Source organism: Pseudophryne corroboree, chromosome 2, assembly GCF_028390025.1.
Source record: "Pseudophryne corroboree isolate aPseCor3 chromosome 2, aPseCor3.hap2, whole genome shotgun sequence".
NCBI lineage: Eukaryota > Metazoa > Chordata > Amphibia > Anura > Myobatrachidae > Pseudophryne > Pseudophryne corroboree.
In genome coordinates, this window is record NC_086445.1 from 249,174,762 (window position 1) to 249,200,212 (window position 25,451).

Below are 25,451 nucleotides of genomic sequence, written 5' to 3' on the forward strand. Positions count from 1 at the left end.
TATATTTGAATAAAATATTGCATTCCAAAGGCGGTGATAATGGAGGAAAAGAATAGTAGGTGGGTGCAAATCTGAAATCACTTGTCGGTATTTTAGATGATATTCAGAAGAAACGCAATCAGGACAGTGACTAGCAGAGACATTGCAGGCACATTAGAAATGGAATACCAGTTAGGTTAATGTTACAAATTGTACAGTACAGGATTATATAATTGCTGAAAAGGTAAACACTTCCAATAAGTTGATACATACAGTATTGCTGTTGGTATGGTGACAGAAACCTGAAATGTGCATATGGTTATTACCTCAGTGTAAGTACATCTTTAGTTTACTAGATATCCAGGCGAAATAATCACATGATCTTTTGGGAGTCTTTATTTCCCTTTTGTGTCCAGCACCCTCCATTCAAGAATCATTATACATTTGTATTTATTTATTAACAGTTTCTTATATAGCGCAGAAAATTCTGTTGCGCTTTACAACTGGACACAATGATAAAACAAAACTGCATAATAACAAACAGTCATAGAGTTAGGAGGGCCCTGCGCGCAAGGTTACAATCTATAGGGAAATTGGCATTGATATACAAGGGTAGGTGCTATCTACTGCACAGTTGTCCACCAGATTACAACTGTTTTTGTTGGGCTGCATGATATCACATCACAGCAATAATGAACCAGGGTCAGGAGGAAGGGAAAGTGAAGAAATAGAAAATATGTGGAGGATATGTGTGGACTGTACAGTGGGGATATAATTGGATAGGAAAGCCTTTGAAAGTTATGTGAGTGGTTCTGGAATGTAATAAGCTTGTCTGAATAGGTGAGTTTTCAGGGACCACTTGAAGGTTTGGAGACTAGATTAGGTCTTATTGTGCGTGGTAGGTCATTCCACAGAGTGGGTGCAGCCCGAAGAAAGTCCTGCAATTGTGCATGGGAGCAAGTGTGGATGAGAGATGTAGATCTTGTGAAGAGCGAAGGGAGATATTTTGAGATAAGAGAAGTGATGTACCTTGGTGTAGTATGGTTAATAGCCTTGTGTGTGCGTAAAAGTATTTTATATTGAATACAGTAGAATACAGGTAACTGCCGGTCACAATACCGACACCTGGATCCCGGTAGTTAAGCCCCTTGCGGGCTCGCTGCGCTCACCATAGGTTCTATTCGCACTCTATGGGTGTCGTGGACACCCCCGAGTGTGAATAGTGCATGCCGATCAGCAGGATTGTCAGTTGCTAGGATCCCGGCGTCGGTATTGTGACCAGCAGTCAGATAAACGTATCCCCAATGGAGGGACTGACATTGTGGGTCCTCAGACGATGATCTAACGAGGAAGATTAGCCTCGCAGCTGCATTCAGAATGGATTGTAATGGTGAGAGCCTCTCTTTGGTAAGACCAGTAAGACGACTATTGCAATAATCAAAGCGATTAGAGTTTTTGCAGTGTCTTGTGTAAGATATGGTCGTATTTTGGATGTTTTTAAGATGCATGTAACATTATTTTGGGACAGATTGAATGTGGGAAACAAAGGACAGTTGAGTCAAGTATGTCACCTAGGCAGCAAGCTTGTGGTGTAGGGTTTAATACGATAGAAATATCAGGTTGGTTACTACTATTGGCCGGTGGAAATATAATTATGTTTTGGAAATATTACGTTTGAGGTAACGAGATGACATCCAAGATAAAACAGCAGATAGGCATGAAAAATAATAATAACATAGTAGATAACACATACTGATTTCAGATGTGTGGATGTTAAAAGATGACTTTAAAGCTTTAAAGAGGACCTGTAACTCTTTAAATAAACTAATGATACAGGTTGAGTCTCCCATATCCAAAATGTTTGGGACCAGAAGTATTTTGGATATCAGATTTTTCCGGATTTTGGAATATATGCATACCATTATGAGATGTGTTGGCAATGGACCCAAGTCTATACACAGACTGCATTTATGTTTCATACACACATTTAACATTGCATTCAATTGGACACAAGGTTTAGCGAGGTAGAAAACCTTGTGTACTTCGCGCCCAATTTTGGATTACCGTGGGTATGCGTGCTCCCCATACCCTTGGTATTCAATTTTTTTTGTGATATGGTCACAAGGTCACGAGATGTGATGGCTAGTAGTCATCGCATCGCAACCATTTGATTTGGATGGGTATTGGAAAGCTGGCAACCATAGAATACCTGAAGTTTGATTGGAAAAGTACTTACATTGAATTGGAAACATCTTCCGATGTTCCTCAATACCATACCTCCCAACATGACGCTCTCCAGGAGGAACAGAATGCTCTGCTCTTGGACTTCCTTCTTAATTTATGATTGCTGGCACCTGTGGTGAAACACCTTTATTATCCATTAACCCAGTGGTTCTCAAACTCGGTCCTCAGCACCCCACACAGTGCATGTTTTGCAGGTAACCCAGCAAGTTCACAGGTGTATTAATTACTCACTGACACATTTTAAAAGGTCCGCAGGTGGAGCTAATTATTTCACTTGTAATTCTGTGAGGAGACCTGCAAAACATGCCCTGTGTGGGGTCCTGAGGACCGAGTTTGAGAACCTGTGCATTAACCTGTTCAAAACAGATGATGGCAATCATACATTAAGAAAGAAGTGCAGGTGCAGAGCATTGTGTCCCTCCTGGAGAGGGTCATGTTCGGAGGTATGCAGTACTCTTGTCCACTGTCCCACCTCTCTAATATCCCTTGCACACCGCACATTTAACCCGGTATCAACCCGGTATGTTGCCGGATTGACGTGGGTTGCTGTGCAGAGTGAAAGGGGTCACTGACGAATTTCCGGGGCGCCTGACCCTGTAATTCAAACCAGGAATAAAGAAGGGTTATTACCGGGTCAGGTGCAGTGTGAACGGGTTGCCGAGTCGATGCGACTCAGGACCCTTACACAGCATAGGCAGAGGCGGCGTGGAGATGATTTCATCTCCCAGCGCCGCCTCTATCCCCAACCCCCATGGCAACCCGACCCAGCATATTGAAAGGATCTAATGCCGTGTCGCACCCGGCAAGGACCTGTTTCCAATTTCCAGGTGCGACCCGGCATTGCGATGTGAAAGCTTATGCACAGTACAAAAAAAATGCATTTAGCACAGAAAAATCCAGACGATAGTGTCTAAGTAAAACTCTACACAAGCCCTTGCCTGAGGCAAGTCGCACCTTTGTTGTGCATGACAGCCAAGTATAAGCCTGGGGTTTTGTATACAGTGCATGCAGTTTTTACTATCTGCATATGCTTTAGTTATTCAAAGAAGCATAGGCAAACGTATGCATTTGCGCGTACTTAATGCAAAAGGCATATACTAAAACTATAGTTGATTTAATAGTCTTCTTAACTTTGTTCACCGTTAGGTTAGCTCTGTGAAATGCTAGCATTCTATATTCTGGGGAGGAAATTAACATAAACTGTACAACACAACTTCGAGAAGTACAACATAGCTCACATGCTTTCTCTACTGCCCCTGTGACAGGAGCCCCGCCTGCAACATATCGCCACGCCCCGTTAATTACGTCATGGAAGGCTTCAGGTCCTGCGCGGCCAGTCTTTTCCTATTGGTCAGTGATTTTGACGCTCTCGCCTGGTTGGCTCCCATCTCTACTTGTTGTGATTTGGTTGGCGGAGAGAAATCAGTGACTTCCTGCAAGTGCAGCAAAGACAGAGTGGAGTCGGGCGGAGAAGGATGTGATATATCGTGACTGGGGAAAGCTGTCGTGACAGGGGCAGCGGACCCTTCAACCAAAGGTATTGACTACGATCTGTGGCTTATGCTTTTGGCATACAGCGTCCGCACCGCACATGTCCTGACCATACTACTGCAGCTCCTGTGCATGCCAGTCCTATGCTGCAGGGTAATGAGCGAGGTACTTGTCCAATGCAGGGACATTGCTGACAGCTAAGCTGCTGTAGTATCTCTGAAGTCTTCTTATCGTAACGTACAGTAATTAAATCAAGCAACCCATACCTCATAAAAAGTTATGTAATTAAACAGTGCTCTATGTCACCCCCCTTCTCAGCGAAGAATGACTTTCATGCAAGATGTGGCCACTAAAGATGCATTACATAGCGTGGGGCATATTCAAATAGGTGCAAGAATAGCAAAAATCTCGCACCTGCTGGGTGTTTCCCGCAGGTGCAAGACTTTTGCTATTCAATTGGGTGCGAAGTTTATGAATTTTTGAGTCCCAGGGGATTTATTTTTGCATGCCCAATTTTTCCTAAAATCTATATTTTTAGGAAAAATTGCAGTGAATTGCTCTTGAATGTCTGCGACACCCCAAAACCACCCCAATGATGAATTAGGCAATTGGATGTTTCCAATTAGCTTAATTAGTCCCTAACTACTAACCTTCTGCAGCACTGCCTCCTTCTCCGGTTCCCTTCTCCAGCATCACAGAGAGACAACTTCCAACACTACCGCCGCTACCCTGCACCCCCTCCCCACACACATTACTGCTGCTGCTACACTACACCCCCTCCCCACACACACACTACATTGCACTCCTCACCCCACACACTACACTGCGGATGTTACCCTGCACTCCCTTCCCCACGCACACTATACTGCTGCTACACTGCGCCCGCAACCAGCACAAACTACACTACTGCCACTAAACTGTACTCCCTCCCTGCACAAACTATACTACCGCTGCTGCCCTGCACCCCCCTCCCCGCACACACTACATTGTACTCCCCTCCCCGAATACACTACACTACCACCGCTGCCCTGCACTCCTCTCCCTGCACACTCTACACTCCGCTGCTGACGCTACACTGCACTCCTCTCCCCGCACACTCTACACTAACTGCTGACGCTACCCTGCACTCCCGACACACACTATACTGCTGCTACACTGCGCCCGCAACCAGCACAAACTACACTACTGCCAATAAACTGTACTCCCTCCCTGCACAAACTATACTACCGCCGCTGCCCTGCACTCCCCTCCCCGCACACACTACATTGTACTCCTCTCCCAGAATACACTACCACCGCTGCCCTGCACTCCTCTCCCCGCACACTGTACACTACACTGCTGACGCTACACTGCACTCCTCTCCTCGCACACTCTACACTAACTGCTGACGCTACCCTGCACTCCCCACACACACACACACACACACACACACACTATACTGTTGCGGCTGCACAGCACCCCTCTTCCTGCATACACTACACTGTACTGCCCTCCCCACACACACTGCACTACACTACACTACACTTACTTACTTTCTCTGACCGGCTTCATTCTTCATGCAGGGGAGCACAGAAGCCAGTCCAGCAGTCGGAGGATGCCGCATGCGGCAGCTGGGCACAGATGCCAGCGGGGCGTCTGGAGCAGGTTATTTTTTATTTTTTTCCCCGCATGCATAGTTTTCAACGCAGAAAACCTCACGTGCTACTTGTTTATTTAGTGGTGTATTCATAAATGAAAAGCACTCTATCACTCTCACACTGTGATAACAGGACTTTTCACCCCTTGGATACATTCAGAGAAGGGGTTACCGTAGAGAAATCTCAGATTTCTCCAGCAATGGCTTTGATTAGTATAAACATCGCCTTTCAGAGAATAACTTTCCGTTTCTCTTCTCCAAAAAAATAAATAAAAAATGATAAAACTAGCCCAGTGATGGGACAAGAATAGGGAAGATTAATATCTTTCTGCCTCCTCGTCACACTCTCCATCCATTTTGTAGAGTCCAGAGGCCATTGCACCTGTGTGTGGTGGTAATAGAATAATTCTACTCTGTCCTCAAAAATAATTAAATTGTGCTATGATGTAGACCCTGCATGTATGAGAAATACAGGCAGGTACCTATCCATCATGCAATACCATCAGGGAGGCGTCTGATTGGCTCCAAATTTATTCTGCAGCAGTACAACAACCCCAAACATACAGCCAATGTCATTAAGAGTTATCTTCAATGTAAAGAAGAACAAGTCCTGGAAGTGATGATAAGGACCCCACAGAGCTCTGATCTCAACTGTATCGAGTCTGTCTGGGATTACATAAAAAGACAGAAAGATTTAAGCAAGCCAACATCCACAGAAGATCTGTGCTTAGTTCTACAAGATGCACAGAAAATAACACAAATTACACCCACAAGAAATTGCGCTAATGAGCCGCAGGCTAATGGACATTCAAAAATAGGGTGTTACCCTCACCCCAAATGAAAATACTCTAAACCACTAAAATATTTGAATGTCCTCTCTGCTGCGCTCTCTCAAGAAGAAGAAATTCTCCACTTTTCTCAGACCCGAAGCTTCTTTCAATTTTCCACAGTCTTCATACCCAAATATACTATCAATGATAGTGTGACGTATATTCTCAAAGGTGGTACATCGAAAAGAGAAATCAGGAACACAATCTAGTGTAGTATGTTCATAAATTCTAAAAAAAATCACTTCTGATTTATATAATTTGATGATCAGATATATATAATAAAATGTGTTTTTTTTTAAATAGTTTAAGAAGCAGTCCAGCAATAAAAACTCTTAATCACATGGAGAGATGATACAAATCCACTTTACATCCAAAACATTTGAGGGTGGCTTCCTACCAGATTTTGGATTTCTGAAGTGCACCAAAAATAAGGGCTGTATAGATGTTCTGCATCCCCGGGGACAATTCAGCTCCAAACAGTAGGCACCTCATCCTCTCCTCGTCTGGTCAATCAGCCGCCAGTTGTTCTTATCACCAACGCGTTTCGATCAATCCGTTGACAATTTTTTTGCCTTGATAGTATATTTGGGTATGAAGACTGTGGAAAATTGAAAGAAGCTTCGTGTCTGAGATAAGTGGAGATTTTCTTCTGTTTCAAACTTGAGAGAGCGCAGGAGAGAGGACATTCAAATATTTTAGTGGTTTAGTTCTACAAGATGTTTGGAGCATCCTCCCTGCCGAGCTCCTTCTATAACTGTGTGTAAGTGTCCCTCGAAAAATTGAGGCTGTTTTGAAGGCAAAGGGTATTGATTTGATTTAGATTTCTCCTCTGTTCATTCACTTTGCATTTTGTTAGTTGATAAAAATAAACTGAAAACACTTCTGTTTTTGAAAGCATTCCTACTTTGCAGCATTTTTTGCACACCTGCCTAGAACTTTTGCACAGTACTGTGTGTGTGTATGTATGTATGTATGTGTGTATGTATGTGTGTGTGTATATATATATATATATATATATATATATATATATATATATATATATATATATATATATATACATATATATATATATATACATACATACATACATACATACATACATACATACATGTTACCCCCTCCCCAAGTGACTGAAAAATGTCTTTCATAAATGTAGTTGGTGACACACATTATGGGTGCCCCCAGAACTGGCTCCTAAGCCCGAAGCGATCATAATGAAAGCTCTTATTCTGCAACAAAGTATTTTATAGCTGCCCTTCATCCTCTTCTGTATGGGTTATTTAACAACCTTTTTGTATGTCAATAACATTATATTATAGTGTATCATTAAGATTATAATGGTGACGACTTGAATGACTAGTCCTTAATTTTGTCATCTGCATAAATGAAATAAAAACTTTAGTACATTATATAATGTTTTGCATTTGCAGGAAAAATGATTCAGATACATGACCATAAACACTTAAGTTTTGTTGGTTGATTGGTAGTTTTAGAAGTTTAAATTTAAAACCGAATGAGAATAGTAATCTAATGACTATCTTACTTCTGTCTTAGCGCTTACACATCATTAGCTGGATAGAAGAGCATTATGACCACTGAAACCTTTGTGAAAGATGTGAAGCCTGGACTAAAAAACCTGAATGTTATTTTTATTGTCCTTGAAACAGGTAAGTGACCGCCAAGAAAAACAAACCTTTTGATTGTAGAAGAGTGTTAGTGCTGTTGGGGCAATAGAGTAATCCAGCAGTGCTGTGATATCATCAGATTGTTATATGAATGCAGGCATCTTATGTTTCCTCGCAGGCTCTGAGGAATCATACATGTATAAATAGCTGAAGCAAGCACTCTCTGCTTCTAGTAACCTATCTGTATGATTTTTTATTTTTTTTTATTTTGTTTATTTCAGTTGAAGCATGACAAAGATTTTCAGACAAAATATACCATTGTGTACAATCAATGCAACAGATATCTTGAAACATCCATACAATAGGCTATAAAAGTAATTCAACAATTTTCATCATTGTATTGTATGAAGCATACAGAAAATCTGTTTATGTATGTAAGAAAAACAATGCGAGCCCGGATCCATGCCCGCAACCAGACCTCCACCATCCCCCTTCCCAGAAAAGGAGTCTCTCTCAAGGCTGTGTATGGCCAAAAATCAATCATTGTCAAAAGAGATTGGGGGATCTTGTTCATAAATACGTGTTTCATAACATAATGTGTTTTTAAGACATCTCCACACTTGCTCCTTTAATGGGCGGGACAGGGTTTCTATATAACTTTCTGCAGCGGGGTACACTGGGTTCCACAGGGATAGCATCGGGTTGTAGAGTAGGATCTTGATCCGAGGCACCAACATGCTAAAGCTTTGATTGATCCCAAGATGCTCAGTGCCGCCTCCTCTATAACCCCGCCTCCGTGCACAGGAGCTCAGTTTGTAAGTTGGTGCCTGCAGTTCAGGCAGCTAACAGGCAGGGCTGCTCCAGCAGCCCTGAAATTAGCTTTTAAAAGTGAAGATTGAAGACTTCAAGGACTGCAGCAGAGGCACTGTCTGTGCTAGATGTCATTCTGACATCTCCTGCTGCAGCTCCCTCACCTCCCCAGCGGCACTGTATACTCCCGTGTCCCTGGTTGCCGGGTACTTACAGCGGAGGCTCCGGTTCTCTACTTCGGGCACCCACACCAGTCGCAGCTCTCCGGGATCGCGTGGCCGCATTCAGGGAGGAGGTAAGAGGGTCTCCCAGACGGGACCCGCTGGAAATCGCGATCTGACCGTGCGCGCTGGCGTGGACACTGTGTCAGTACAGGGACCCCACTAGACCACCAGGGCAGGGGCACAGGTCTGTTTTACTAAAAACCTTTTTCATATGGCCCACAGTACCCAGTGGTGAAGTCCAGCATGGGGCTAAGGCTCTGACATGTAGCCCCTCCCCCAGCCCCAGGGCGCCATTTAGAGTAAATGTTCCTGCCCTGGAGCTGCATCTCTCTCTCTCTCTCCCTCACTCCCTGTCAGCATTTGGGCGCCATCTTCACATGCTGAGCTGATCCTGGGACTGTTTGGGCTAGGGAAGCCAATCCCGGGCTGTTTTTTCAATCCCGGGATTCGGGATTGAAAAACGATCGATCCCGGGATTGCAGTAGGGATCAGTGAAGAAGGGTGTAGGGAGCAGCGCTGGAGGGTGTAGGGAGCGGCGGGGAAGGGAGGGAGGGTGTAGGTAGCAGTGCAGGAGGGTGTAGGTATCTGGGCGGGAGGGTGTAGGTAGCTGGGTGGGAGGATGTACAGTAGGTAGTGGGGAGGGTTGGTAGCGGTGCGGGAGGGAGGGTGGGTGTAAGTACCACTTACTATTAGGTGGGCGCCAGCCATGGACACACTGAACGTGGCGGCATTTCAAATGAAAGCAGCCAATCAGTGAAGCGGCCGCAGCAGTCGCTCCTGATTGGCTGCCGCGACAGCTTCCCTGATTGGCTGCCGGTCCGCCAGCTCTGATTGGCTGGCGGCCGGCGCCACATTTGAAGTGCCGCCGCGTTCAGCGTTCGTCTATGGCTGCCGCCCGCCTAATTGTAAGTAGTATTACTTACACACACTCCCTCCCGCACATGCGCAGTGTAATCCCGTGAATCCCGCCATGGATCCCGATCCCGGGATTGGCCTCCCTAGTTTGGGCAAAGCATCCTCTGTAAAGCCGCCTGTATTATCAGCGCTGTGCATTTTACAGGACACTTAAGTATTCTAATGTCTGTTGACCGTGTTAGTTAAGAAACGGTGCATTACTTCAGGGTTATGTAATACAGGTTCCCTGTGATATACATCCAGTCTTTACTGTGCATTGTTATATCTATTACTCTGTATAGCTTTACTTAGTATTGCTAGTCCAGTGCAGTTTTATTGCTTGTCATAATTTCTGCATTGTACATGTGACGACTGTGTGTGTGTTTATTTAGCTGCTGTGTGATTTCTACTCCGTATCTCTCACTCAGATTGCTATCCCTATATTCTGTACCCTGAGGGGGGCTAAGTGCGTCAGGTTCATTATTTGATATAGGTGTTTCACAGGATATACTTATTGCGTATTTCTCTGACGTCCTAGTGGATGCTGGGAACTCCGTAAGGACCATGGGGAATAGCGGGCTCCGAAGGAGGCTGGGCACTCTAGAAAGATTTATGACTACCTGGTGTGCACTGGCTCCTCCCACTATGACCCTCCTCCAAGCCTCAGTTAGATTTTGTGCCCGGCCGAGGTTGGATGCACACTAGGGGCTCTCCTGAGCCCTTAGAAAGATTTAGGTTTTTTATTTTCAGTGAGACCTGCTGGCAACAGGCTCACTGCAGCGAGGGACTAAGGGGAGAAGAAGCGAACTCGCCTGCTTGCAGCCGAATTGGGCTTCTTAGGCTACTGGACACCATTAGCTCCAGAGGGATCGACCGCAGGCCCAGTCCTTGGTGTTCGGTCCCGGAGCCGCGCCGCCGTCCCCCTTACAGAGCCAGAAGCAAGAAGAGGTCCGGAAAATCGGCGGCAGAAGACATCAGTCTTCACCAAGGTAGCGCACAGCACTGCAGCTGTGCGCCATTGCTCCTCATACACACTTCACACTCCGGTCACTGAGGGTGCAGGGCGCTGGGGGGGGGCGCCCTGAGAAGCAATAATAACACCTTGGCTGGCAAAAATACCACAATATATAGCCCCAGAGGCTATATATGTGGAAAATACCCCTGCCAGAATATAGAAAAAAGCGGGAGAATAGTCAGCGGAAAAGGGGCGGAGCTATCTCCCACAGCACACTGGCGCCATTTCTCCTTCACAGATCCGCTGGAAGGAAGCTCCCTGGCTCTCCCCTGCAGTCTACACTACAGAAAAGGGTAAAAACAGAGAGGGGGGGCACTAAATTTAGGCGCAGTATAAATTATAGAAAAAGCAGCTATAGGGGACATAACTCAGTTAGTCCCTGCATTATATAGCGCTCTGGTGTGTGCTGGCATACTCTCACTCTGTCCCCCCAAAGGGCTTTTGTGGGTCCTGTCCTCAGTTGGAGCATTCCTTGTGTGTGTGCGGTGTGTCGGTACGGCTGTGTCGACATGTTTGATGAGGATAATGATGTGGAGGCGGAGCAGATGCCTTTAGAAGGGATGTCACCCCCTGCGGGGCAGACACCTGAGTGGTTGAACTTATGGAAAGAAATGAGTGCACGTATAGACTCCTTACATAAGAAATTTGACGACATGCCAAATGTGGGACAGCCGACTTCTCAGCTCGTGCCTGTCCAGGCGTCTCACAGGTCATCAGGGGCTCTAAAACGCCCGCTACCTCAGACCGCAGACCCAGATGTCGACACTGATACTGACACCAGTGTCGACGACGATGAGTCTAACCTGATGCCCACTAAGGCCATTCACTGCATGATTGAGGCAATGAAAGAGGTGTTACACATTTCTGATATAAATACAGGTACCACTAAAAAGGGTATTATGTTTGGGGAGAAAAAACTACCCGTAGTTTTTCCCCCATCAGATGAATTAAATGAAGTGTGTGAAGAAGCGTGGGCTTTCCCTGATAAAAAATTGGTAATTCCTAAGAAGGTACTAATGGCGTTCCCTTTCCCGCCAGAGGATAGGTCACGTTGGGAAACACCTCCTAGGGTGGATAAAGCGCTCACACGTTTGTCTAAAAAGGTGGCACTACCGTCTCCGGATACGGCCGCCCTCAAGGAACCTGCTGATAGAAAGCAGGAGGCGATCCTGAAGTCTGTATATACACACTCAGGCATTATACTTAGGCCAGCTATTGCGTCAGCTTGGATGTGCAGTGCTGCCGCTGCGTGGTCAGAAACTGTCAGAAAATATTGACACATTAGACAGAGACACGATCCTGTTAACCATAGACCATATAAAAGACTCAGTCTTATATATGAGAGATGCACAGAGGGAAATCTGCCGACTGGCATCTAAAGTAAGTGCATTGTCCATTTCTGCTAGGAGAGGCTTATGGACTCGCCAGTGGACAGGAGATGCAGATTCTAAAAGGCACATGGAAGTGTTGCCATATAAGGGTGAGGAATTATTTGGGGATGGTCTCTCGGACCTAGTTTCCACAGCAACGTCTGGGAAGTCAGCATTTTTACCCCATGTCCCCTCACAGCCTAAGAAGGCGCCGTTTTATCAGGTTCAGTCCTTTCGGACCCAGAAAAACAGGCGTGGAAAAGGCGGTTCTTTTCTGTCCAGAGGCAGAGGTAGGGGAAAAAGGCTGCAACAAACAGCAGGTTCCCAGGAGCAAAAGTCCTCCCCCGCTTCTTCTTCCAAGTCCGCCGCATGACGGTGGAGCTCCACAGGCGGAGCCAGGTACGGTGGGGGGGCCGCCTCAAGAATTTCAGCGATCAGTGGGCTCGCTCACGGGTGGATCCCTGGATCCTTCAAATAGTATCTCAGGGGTACAAACTGGAATTCGAGGCGTCTCCACCCCACCGGTTCCTAAAATCTGCCTTGCCGATTGCTCCCTCAGACAGGGAGGCGGTGTTAGAGGCAATTCACAAGCTGTATTCCCAGCAGGTGATAATCAAGGTACCCCTACTTCAACAAGGCCGGGGTTACTATTCCACACTATTTGTGGTACCGAAACCGGACGGTTCGGTGAGACCCATTTTAAATTTGAAATCCTTGAACACATACATAAAAAAAATTCAAGTTCAAGATGGAATCGCTCAGGGCGGTTATTGCAAGCCTGGACGAGGGGGATTACATGGTATCCCTGGACATCAAGGATGCTTACTTGCATGTCCCCATTTACCATCCTCACCAGGAGTACCTCAGATTTGTGGTACAGGATTGCCATTACCAATTCCAGACGCTGCCGTTTGGACTGTCCACGGCACCGAGGGTATTTACCAAGGTTATGGCGGAAATGATGATACTCCTTCGAAAAAAGGGAGTTTTAATTATCCCGTACTTGGACGATCTCCTAATAAAAGCGAGGTCCAAGGAACAGTTGTTGGTGGGAGTAGCACTATCTCAGGAGGTGCTGCACCAGCACGGCTGGATTCTGAATATCCCAAAGTCACAGCTGGTTCCGACGACACGGCTACTGTTCCTGGGTATGATTCTGGATACAGTCCAGAAGAAAGTGTTTCTCCCGGAGGAGAAAGCCAGGGAGTTGTCATCTCTAGTCAAAGACCTCCTGAAACCAAAACAGGTATCCATGCATCCCTGCACGCGGGTCCTGGGAAAGATGGTGGCTTCTTACGAAGCAATTCCCTTCGGCAGGTTCCATGCCAGAATCTTTCAGTGGGACCTGTTGGACCAGTGGTCCGGATCGCACCTTCAGATGCATCGCTTAATAACCCTGTCTCCAAGAACCAGGGTGTCTCTACTGTGGTGGCTGCAGAGTGCCCATCTTCTAGAGGGCCGCAGGTTCGGCATACAGGACTGGGTCCTGGTGACCACGGATGCCAGCCTTCGAGGCTGGGGGGCAGTCACACAGGGAAGAAACTTCCAAGGACTATGGTCGAGTCAGGAGACTTCCCTTCACATAAATATTCTGGAACTAAGGGCCATCTACAATGCCCTAAGTCAAGCAAAATCCCTGCTCCTACACCAGCCGGTGCTGATCCAGTCAGACAACATCACGGCAGTCGCCCATGTAAATCGACAGGGCGGCACAAGAAGCAGGATGGCGATGGCAGAAGCCACAAGAATTCTCCGATGGGCGGAGAATCATGTACTAGCACTGTCAGCAGTGTTCATTCCGGGCGTGGACAACTGGGAAGCAGACTTCCTCAGCAGACACGACCTCCACCCGGGAGAGTGGGGACTTCATCCAGAAGTCTTCCAGATGCTGATAAACCGTTGGGAAAAACCACAGGTGGACATGATGGCGTCCCGTCTCAACAAAAAGTTAAAAAGATATTGCGCCAGGTCAAGGGACCCTCAGGCGATAGCTGTGGACGCTCTAGTGACACCGTGGGTGTACCAGTCGGTTTATGTGTTCCCTCCTCTGCCTCTCATTCCAAAGGTATTGAGAATAATAAGAAAGCGAGGAGTAAACACAATTCTCGTGGTTCCGGATTGGCCAAGACGAGCGTGGTACCCGGAACTTCAAGAGATGCTCTCAGAGGACCCGTGGCCTCTACCGCTCAGACAGGACCTGCTACAGCAGGGGCCCTGTCTGTTCCAAGACTTACCGCGGCTGCGTTTGACGGCATGGCGGTTGAACACCGGATCCTAAAGGAAAAGGGTATTCCGGAGGAAGTCATTCCTACGCTTATTAAGGCCAGTAAAGATGTTACGGCAAAGCATTATCACCGCATATGGCGGAAATATGTTGCATGGTGCGAGGCCAAAAAGGCCCCGACAGAGGAATTTCAACTAGGTCGATTTCTGCATTTCCTGCAAGCAGGAGTGAATATGGGCCTAAAACTAGGCTCCATTAAAGTACAGATCTCGGCTCTGTCGATTTTTCTTTCAAAAAGAACTAGCTTCAGTACCTGAAGTTCAGACATTTGTGAAAGGAGTGCTGCATATTCAGCCCCCGTTTGTGCCTCCTGTGGCACCTTGGGATCTCAACGTGATGTTGAGTTTCTTAAAATCACATTGGTTTGAGCCACTAAAAACCGTGGATCTGAAATATCTCAAGTGGAAAGTGGTCATGTTATTGGCCTTGGCTTCAGCCAGGCGAGTGTCAGAATTGGCGGCTTTATCATGTAAAAGCCCTTATCTGATTTTCCATATGGATAGGGCAGAATTGAGGACTCGTCCTCAATTTCTCCCTAAGGTGGTGTCAGCGTTTCACCTGAACCAGCCTATTGTGGTGCCGGCGGCTACTAGTGAATTGGAGGACTCCAAGTTGCTAGACGTTGTCAGGGCCCTGAAAATATATGTTTCCAGGACGGCTGGAGTCAGAAAATCTGACTCGCTGTTTATCCTGTATGCACCCAACAAGCTGGGTGCTCCTGCTTCTAAGCAGTCTATTGCTCGCTGGATTTGTAGTACAATTCAGCTTGCACATTCTGTGGCAGGCCTGCCACAGCCAAAATCTGTAAATGCCCATTCCACAAGGAAGGTGGGCTCATCTTGGGCGGCTGCCCGAGGGGTCTCGGCTTTACAACTTTGCCGAGCAGCTACTTGGTCAGGGGCAAACACGTTTGCAAAATTATACAAATTTGATACCCTGGCTGAGGAGGACCTGGAGTTCTCTCATTCGGTGCTACAGAGTCATCCGCACTCTCCCGCCCGTTTGGGAGCTTTGGTATAATCCCCATGGTCCTTACGGAGTTCCCAGCATCCACTAGGACGTCAGAGAAAATAAGAATTTACTCACCGGTAATTCTATTTCTCGTAGTCCGTAGTGGATGCTGGGCGCCCATCCCAAGTGCGGATTGTCTGCAATACTTGTAAATAGTTATTGTTAACTAAAGGGTTATTGTTGAGCCATCTGTTGAGAGGCTCAGTTGTTTTCATACTGTCAAACTGGATATAGTATCACGAGTTGTACGGTGTGATTGGTGTGGCTGGTAAGAGTCTTACCCGGGATTCTAAATCCTTCCTTATTATGTCAGCTCGTCCGGGCACAGTGTCCTAACTGAGGCTTGGAGGAGGGTCATAGTGGGAGGAGCCAGTGCACACCAGGTAGTCATAAATCTTTCTAGAGTGCCCAGCCTCCTTCGGAGCCCGCTATTCCCCATGGTCCTTACGGAGTTCCCAGCATCCACTACGGACTACGAGAAATAGAATTACCGGTGAGTAAATTCTTATTTTTTCTCTGTGATTTTCAGTCACTGTATGCCTCTTGAATCCTCTGTTTGTGATTTCACACTGTACAGGGGGTTCTTGGTAAGGTATTATGCTGCTGATATTTTACTTTGTTGCCCGTGTTTACACTTTCAGATATGTCCGCTTCAAGGGGTGAGGGTGCTGTTGCTGATCCCAAAATGCGTGGTGGTGACGCTGCAGACACATTAGAGGAAAACATAGCAGCAGAGGGTTCAGGTTCTGGGGGTTCACTACCCTCCAGTAGGGCAGTAGAAACGGGGGTCCATAATGACCCACCTTGGGCTACTTTCTCTACTGTACTAAATACGCTGGTAACTAGACTTACGCCCCCTATGGGACCTCACGTGCCCGTACAGCCACATATTGTCCCTGGCCCACCTAAGATGAAGGGGTCCTCTAAGCGGGCCATTACTTCCTCACAATCCACCCATATTCCAGACACTTCGTCTGATGAAGATGGCGTATATACTGACCCCTCAGACACTGATCCAGATGCTTCTGATGGGGAATCTGTTTCACGGGTGGATGTTCCTGACCTATTGGAGGCTATCAGGCTGATTGTTCAAATTGATGATGACCCAGAACCTGTTGTTACCGCTAAGAAACCGGATAGATTAAATGTCAGAAGGTTATTAAACAAGTTTTCTGGGAATGACATTGGGGTGTAGAGTAGGATCTTGTTCCGAGGCACCAACGGGCTAAAAGCTTTGACTGTTCTCAGAATGCATAGCGCCGCCTCCTCTATAACCCCGCTTCCGTGCACAGGAGCTCAATTTTGTAGTTGGTGCCATGCAATGCAGGCATACAACAGGGGGGCTGCTCCAGTAGCCCTGAGAAGAGCTTTTCAAAGTGAAAAATGAAGACTTCAAGGGCTGCAGCAGAGACACTGTGAGTGTTAGATGTCAGTCAGACATCTCCTGCTGCAGCTCCATCACCTCCCCCAGCAGCGCTGTACACGCCCGCGCCCTGGTTGCCTGGTACCTACAGTGGAGGCTCCAGTTCCTCTTTGTCAGTCACACACACCACTGCTGCCCTCCTGGATCGTGTGACCACACTCAGGGAGGAGGTAAGTGGGTCCCCCAGGCAAGACCCACGGGAAATCGCGATCCGGCGTGGCCGGTGGACACTGTGGCAGTACAGGGACCCCACTAGACCACCAGGGCAAGGGCACAGGTCTGTTTTATTAAAAAACATTTATTATACAGCCCACAGTACCCGGTGGTGAAGTCCAGCCGGGGGGATAAGGCTTTGACCTGTAGCCCCAGCCCCAGGGCGCCAGTTAGAGTAAATGTTCCCGCCCTGGAGCTGCATATCTCTCTCGCCCTCACTCCCTGTCAGCGTTTGGGCGCCATTAGGACAAGCTGAGCTGATCCTGGGACTGTCTGGGCAAATCCTCCTCTGTAAAGCCGCCTGCATGTCAGCGCTGTGCATTTTACAGGACACTTAAGTATTCTACATGCCTGTTGACAGTGTTAGTTAAGAAAGAGTGCATTTAGTCAGGGTTATTTAGTACAAGTACCCTGTGATATACATCCAGTATTTATTGTTATATCTATTGTCTGTATAGCCATACTTAGTATTTCTCTGTATTGCTAGTCCAGTGCAGTTTTATTGCATGTCATAATTTCTACATTGTACATAGTGACTGTGTGTGTGTGCATATAGCTGCTGTGTGACCTCCATTTTGTGTATCTCATTCAGATTGCTATCCCTATATTCTATAACCTGAGGGGGCTACGTGCATCAGGGTTATTATCTAATATAGATGTTTCACAAGATATACTTATTGTGTATTTTTCTCTGTGAATTTTAGTCACCATATACCTCTAGAATTCTTTGTTTGTGCACATATACTACACAGGGGGTTCTTGTCGGGTATTGTGCTGCTGTTATTGTACTGGGTTGCCTCGCATTGAGCTTTCAGATATGTCAGCTACAAGGGGCGACGGAGCTGGGGCTGATCCTACATTGCGTGGTGGTGACGCTGCAGACACATTTGAGGAGAATATAGCAGCTGAGGGTTCTGGGGGTTCCTTGCCCCCCAGTGGGACCGTAGCAACGGGGGTTCAAAATGACCTGCCTTGGGCTACTTTTTCCACATTACTGAGTATGCTAGTAACGAGACTAACGCCCCCTATGGGACCTCCTGTGCCGGTACAATTGCTTATGGTCCCTGCGGTTAATCCTCCATGGGCAGATCAACTGTCCTCTCAGTTTCAGCAATTGAACCAATCTCTGACTAAACAGAAATCGAACCCTCGCCCGCACAAGACCACGGGGTCCTCTAAGCAGGCTATTACTTCCTCACAATCCATCAACGACCCAGACACCTCGTCTGATGGGGATGGCGTATATACTGAACCCACCGATTCTGATCCTGATGCTTCTGATGGGGAATCTGTTTCACAGGTGGATGTTCCTGACTTGTTGGAGGCTATCAGGCTAATTCTGCAAATTACTGATAACCCAGAGCCGGATGCTGCCCCTAAGAAACCGGACAGGTTTAAACGTCAGAAAGTAGTTAAACAAGTTTTACCTCCTTCTGACCATTTAGTTGACATACGTCAGGATTCCTGGGAAAATCCAGGAAAAAAATACACTCCTCACAGGAAGATGCTGGCTCGCTATCCCCTTGCGGCAGAGCTAAGTAAAAATTGGGAGACACCCCCGCCAGCAGATTCACAGGTGGCGCGACTGGTGGTATCCTCTGCTCTGCCTGTTACTACCGTCTCATCTCTGAAAGAACCGACAGATAATCGTGTGGAGGGTTGTTTAAAGGAGATTTACACTCTTAACAGGTGCTGTGCATCGGCCCACCATTGCAACGACTTGGGCTGCAGAGGCTATTGAAGCGTGGGCTCAGGAGTTGGAAGCTGAGATGTCTTCCAACGCTTCTGATCATGCTAGACAATGTCTATCGTATATTGGCCCTCATTCCGAGTTGTTCGCTCGTTATTTTTCATCGCAGCGATTTTCCGCAAACTGCGCATGCGCAATGTTCGCACTGCGGCTGCGCCAAGTAAATTTGCTAAGAAGTTTGGTATTTTACTCACCGCATTACGAGGTTTTTTTCTTCGTTCTGGTGATCGGAGTGTGATTGACAGGAAGTGGGTGTTTCTGGGCGGAAACTGGCCGTTTTATGGGTGTGTGTGAAAAAACGCTGCCGTTTCTGGGAAAAACGCGGGAGTGGCTGGAGAAACGGGGGAGTGGCTGGGCGAACGCTAGGTGTGTTTGTGACGTCAAACCAGGAACGAAACTGACTAAACTGATCGCAGTGGCAGAGTAAGTGTCGAGCTACTCAGAAACTGCTTAGAAATTTCTATTCGCAATTTTGAGAATCTTTCGTTCGCAATTTTGCTAAGCTAAGATTCACTCCCAGTAGGCGGCGGCTTAGCGTGTGCAATGCTGCTAAAAGCAGCTTGCGAGCGAACAACTCGGAATGAGGGCCATTGTCACAGCTTCTCATTACGTTAAGGAGGCGGCTTCTGATGCTGGTATTCTTGCGGCCAAGGCTTCTACTACGTCCATACTGGCTCGCCGGATTCTCTGGCTGCGGTCCTGATCCGTGGATCTGGACTCTTAAGAAAACCCTGGGAGACATTCTTTTCGGAGAAGACCTCAACAAGATCGTGGCTGACTTAGCTTCTGCTAAAACAGCATGTCTGCCTAGTACTGCTCCTTCGGTACCGAAGGCTAAGAGTACTTCCTTTCGCTCCTTTCATCCTTCAGGGAAAGCAAAGGGTCAGGCGTACCCGAAACAGGCTTGCACTTCCAAGCTTACTAAGCCCAAACCCAAACGGGCCTGGGCTGCCCGTCAGCCTGCTTCCAAGACTGACAAGCCTGCCGCATGACAGGGCGGGCCTCCCTCTGGGGGATCCCAGGGTAGGGGCCGACTTCTATGGTATACCCAAGAATGGTTGAAGACCACTTCCGATGCCTGGGTACGGGAAGTCGTCACTCGAGGTTACGCCATAGCCTTCAAAAATCGTCCCCCTCATCGATTTTGCCTGACAGACGTCCCTTCGGATCAGGTGAAGGCAAAAACTCTTCAGTCAGTAGTACAGTCCCTTCTGGACACAGGAGTGGTAGTACAGGTGCCTCTGGCTGAGAGAGGCAAGGGGTACTATTCACCGCTGTTCCTCGTCCCGAAACCGAATGGGTCCTCCTGGCCCATTCTCAACCTCAAGTCCTTGAACAAATTTGTGAGGGTCTCCAAGTTTCGGATGGAAACTCTTCGCTCTGTTGTTCTGGCCTTGGAACCTGGGGATTATATGGTCTCCCTGGACATACAGGATGCTTACCTGCATATTCCTATTGCAATGTCGCATCAGCAATACCTGAGGTTTGCGGTTGGCAACCTCCATTACCAGTTTCCGGCGTTACCATTTGGTTTGACCACGGCTCCGAGAGTCTTCACTAAGGTCATGGCGGTGATGACGGCTGTATTCCGCCGTCAAGGGGTCAGGATCCTGCCATACCTGGACGACTTGTTGATCCTGGCAAATTCCTCAGAAATTCTCCTACGCCATCTGGATCTGACTATCCAGTTTCTGCAAGCCCACAGATGGCTCATCCACTGGAAGAAATCTTCCCTGGTCCTGGGGACGTTGTTGGACACTCACAACCAGCGGTTGTTCTTGTCTCAGGAGAAAGTCCTGAAGCTTCAGGACAGGATTCGATGCTTCCTATCTCGTCCGCAAGTGTAGATACATTCAGCGATGCAAGTGCTAGGTCTCATGGTGTCTGCTTTCGACATGGTGGAGTACGCTCCATTCCATTCCTGCCCTCTACAGAAGTTGATTCTGGCCAAGTGGGATGGTCTGCTTCACCGGATCAGGTCTCAAATGATCTCCTTGTCTCCGGAGGTCCGTCTGTCACTGAGCTGGTGGCTTCAGGACCAACGATTGAGCAGGGGTCGTCCCTTTTGGATCTCCAACTGGGTTCTTCTGACGACGGATGCCAGTCTGAGAGGTTGGGGCGCGGTGTTGGAGCAACACTCACTTTAGGGTCGGTGGAACAAGGAGGAATCTCCTCTCGATAAACATTCTGGAATTGCGGGCGGTGTTTAATGCTCTGAACCTGGCCCAGCATCTGATACAGAACAGGCCTGTTCAAGTGCAGTCGGACAATGCCACCTCGGTGGCGTACATAAATCACCAAGGTGGCACTCGAAGCCGCATGGCAATGATGGAAGTGTCACAAATTCTTCGTTGGGCGGAACGCCATCTGCCAACCATATCAGCAGTGTTCATTCGGGGGGGTCCTAAACTGGGAAGTGGACTTCCTCAGTCGTCAGGACGTACACGCCGTAGAGTGGAGCCTCCATCCAGAAGTATTTCAACTCCTAGTGGACAAGTGGGGCCTACCAGACACAATCACAAGGTTCCGGTCTTCGGAGCAAGGACAAGGTATCCTCAAGCAGCTTTCGTGGACGCACTGGCAATTCCATGGAAATTTTGGCTGCCGTACGTGTTCCCTCCGGTGTCACTTCTGCCCAGGGTGATACGGAAATTCAAACAAGAAGGAGGAATCCTACTTCTGATCGCCCCAGCTTGGCCCTGACGGCATTGGTTCTCCGACCTACAGGGTCTATCAGTAGAGCGTTCCCTTCTACTTCTGCAACGCCCAGACCTCCTCGTTCAGGGCCCTTGTGTATACCAGTATTTTGCCCGGCTGGCTTTGACGGTGTGACTCTCTTGAAGCTTCAGTTCTGAGGGTCAAAGGATTTTCTGAGGCGGTCACGTTCATAAGGTTCTATGCCTTTTGACATTTCCGCCTCCCAGGATGCTTCCTTTGGACGCTGTGTTCTTGTGCCTGCTACAGTGCGTCCCCTCCCATGAGGAACTGCTTTAGGACATCCCCGATGTTATTCCTGTTGAACCCAGTGTACCCCGCTGCAGAAAAGGAGATTTATGGTAAGAACTTACCGATGTTAAATCTCTTTTTGCAAGGTACACTGGGTTCCACAGGGCTCCCACCCTGACGCACTTAGCTTCCTTGGGTTTTTATGGCATTAGCCGCTGATTCCTTCTCCTGTCGTGAGAATGTGGTGTGTGTGGCTACTAACGGTTGTCGTCTCTCTTGCCTGCTACTGCATTGGACTGGTTAACGAAACTGAGCTCCTGTGCACCGAGGCGGGGTTATAGAGGAGGCAGCGCTGAGTATCTTGGGAACAGTCAAAGCTTTAGCCTGTTGGTGCCTCGGAACAAGATCCTACTCTACACCCCGATGTTATCCTTGTGGAACCCAGTGTACCTCGCAGAAAGAGATTTAACAACGGTAAGTTCTTACCATAAATCTCCTTTTCCCATGTCTCAAATAATTTTACAGTGAACTGTTCTTTGTAGAGAAGCCTCTGGCCATTCCATTCTGAAAACATGATAAAGAGTTTTCCCAAAAAAGTGATAATGGGGGAGCTGTGGATTGTATCCACATCTGTAAGGTCAATTTTTTTAGCCGCTGCAGAAACTATTAACAACTTTTTAACACCCTGTGGTACTTTAGTACCCTCAGGTGTTATACCAAATATTGCCCACTCAGGAGTTAATGGTAAATAACCAGGTGTTGAGTAACATATCTCCATACCTGGACCCAGAATCTCCTGATAATAGGACACCCCCACAGGCACTGTAGCCTGCCGTGATCCACATCTAGGACATAAGTTATCATCTATCCTGCCCATCAGAAATGTGTGGTGACAGGTACAGATGTAGCCACCTTTATCTTGACTGTTGCTCCGCCGAGACGGGCGTTTAGTCACGCTAAGGCGATAGCTGAGTTTAATCACAGGTAGGCGCGTTGAGGCGATCTAGATACTCATCATGCATTACACATCTCCACCACTGTGTGGCTAATGCTCCACTAATCCAGTACTTTCGATCGTACAGTATAGCGGCGGATTGATCTACAGCTCTGGCAATACTGTAGGCGTAACGGGAGGCGGTGGAAAAAGTATGGAGTACTGTATGTGTATGGAGACGCAACTACAGTAATTGTGTAAAAGGAAGAATGTACAGGACAATGTATAAACACCGTGCTTTTAAAATACATGAGCGTCTGGGAATGGAGGGCTACAGTAGCTAGCAGGAGGCGGTGGAAAATACAGTGCTTTACAAATGCGAGCATCCGAGTCCTCTAAGGCATAAACCAACACCAATGGGGTGGGGGCCGGGCGCTGTTTGCAGTACTTTGACACATGAAATTGGGAGTCTCTCATGAGGCGTCGTGGGCTAGGGGTGAAGGCTCCCACCTCCCACGCTGGGGGTCCTGGGTTCGAGACGTGATGTGCCTTCTTTTTTTTTTTTATTGTAATAATACACTGTATTATTTTATCTACATTGTAAGACAGTCAATGGAAAGGTGCACACAAGTTACATATAAATCAGAGTACATCTGCAGGAGCGATTCTTTACGCTAAATGCAACTAAATAGCGGGAATGAAATGAGGGTATTCTGACGCTACTAACTGAGCAAAACAGTACTGTAGATCTTCAGCGTTTGTGTATTGCACATGACCTGAATTCCCTCCCTGTGCAGGCTCCCAGGGGGGAAGGGCTATGGGGGTAGGGGGAGACGATGGGAAATACTGTACTGTGCCTTTGAAATGCAATTACATGAGCGTCCGAGTCCACTACGGCATACTGTAAACCAACACCAATGGGAAGGAAATGCCAACCATTTTTTTATGTGTTCCCGTGACATTCATTTAAAAAAAAAAATTTTTCTCTCTAATACATCCAATGGAAGGATGCACACAGGTTTCACATAAATCAAAGTACATCTGCAGGAGCGATTCTTTACGCTAAATGCAACTGCACAACGGCAATGAGTAGAAATGAGTGTATTCTGACGCTACTAAGTGAGCAAAACAGTACTATACAGTAGATATTCGGCGTTTGTGTATTGCACATGACCTGAATTCCCTCCCTGTCTACTGCATGATCTGTGCAGGCTCCCAGGGGGGAAGGGCAATAGGCTAGCAGGAGGCGGTGGAAAATACCGTGCTTTACAAATGCGAGCATCCGAGTCCTCTAAGGCATAAACCAACACCAATGGGGTGGGGGACGGGCGCTGTTTGCAGTACTTTCACACATGAAATTGGGAGTCTCTCATGAGGCGTCGTGGGCTAGGGGTGAAGGCTCCCACCTCCCACGCTGGGGGTCCAGGGTTCGAGACGTGATGTGCCTTCTTTTTTTTTTTTTATTGTAATAATACACTGTATTTTATCTACATTGTAAGACAGTCAATGGAAAGGTGCACACAAGTTACATATAAATCAGAGTACATCTGCAGGAGCGATTCTTTACGCTAAATGCAACTAAACAGCGGGAATGAGTAGAAATGAGTGTATTCTGACGCTACTGTGAGCAAAACAGTACTATACAGTAGATATTCGGTGTTTGTGTATTGCACATGACCTGAATTCCCTCCCTGTCTACTGCATGATCTGTGCAGGCTCCCAGGGGGGAAGGGCAATAGGCTAGCAGGATGCTACTGGGGGCTCAGACTCATACAGTACTTGCATTTCAAAAGCACAGTATTTTCCACCGCCTCCCGCTTGCCCATCGCCCTTCCCCCCTGGGATCCTGCACAGGTCATGCAGTAGACAGGGAGGGAGTTATTCACGTAAACTAGGGCAAAGCTGCAGGAGCAGTTGTACTGTTTAGGGTCTATGCACCATATGGTATACATACAATTCTATAGCAGGGCAGACTCAATTGAAATGGCTACCGCCTGTGTCTCCTCGCCCAATGGAGGCCCTCTGCTATGGAGCAAGTAACAGCACAGATTTGGTAGGTCACGGGGCAATGCTGAAGGAGCGTCAGAATCCCCTAGCTAAAATACACAGGGGTGATAGGGATAAGTGAGGTCTTTGCGCATAACGATACACCGCAAAGTTCCCCATGGTTTTGATTATGCCTTTTCTTTGAACACGGTATTTTCCACTGCCTCACCCTACCCCCATCCCACTTTCCCCTTCCTCCCCTGGGAGCCTGCAAAGTACATGCAGTAGACAGGGAGGGAGTTCCGATCAGGTTACAAGACATGTGCAACAGTATACTACTGTATGTAGGAAAATCCACCGCCCACTCTGATTTATGTGAAACCTGTGTGCACCCTTCCATTGAATGTATTACAAAGAAAAATAATAATAATAAAGTGAATGTTACAGGAACACATTAAAAAAAGGTTGGCACTTCCTTCCCATTGGTGTTGGTTTATGCCTTAGGGGACTCGGACGTTAATACTTGTATTTCAAAAGCACAGTGTTTTCCACCGCCTCTCCCTACCCCCATCGCCCTTCCCCCCTGGGAGCCTGCACAGGTCATGCAGTGGACAGGGAGGGAGTTCAGATCAGGTACAATACACAAATGCTGACGATCTACAGTACTGTGTTGCTCAGTTAGTTGCGTTGGAATACACTAATTTATACTCATTACCGCTGTGTATTTGTATATAGCGGAATGAATCGCTGCTGCAGATTTACTTTGATTTATGTGAAACCTGTGTG

At 47.3% G+C, this 25,451-nt stretch overlaps 1 protein-coding gene across 2 annotated transcripts in view; it reads left to right on the plus strand.

Annotated features, from left to right (window-relative positions):
* The first annotated feature begins 3,602 nt into the window (after positions 1-3,602).
* Positions 3,603-25,451, plus strand: part of NABP2 (nucleic acid binding protein 2) — a 74,158-nt gene continuing 52,309 nt past the window's right edge. The window contains exons 1-3 of one of the 2 annotated variants that reach the window (XM_063952640.1): positions 3,603-3,760; positions 5,277-5,358; positions 7,735-7,847. In XM_063952640.1, coding sequence (XP_063808710.1) covers positions 7,769-7,847 — 79 coding nt within the window. In that variant the 5' untranslated portion in view covers positions 3,603-3,760; positions 5,277-5,358; positions 7,735-7,768. The remainder of the gene's footprint in view (positions 3,761-5,276; positions 5,359-7,734; positions 7,848-25,451) is intronic. The other variant, XM_063952639.1, reaches the window with a different exon arrangement.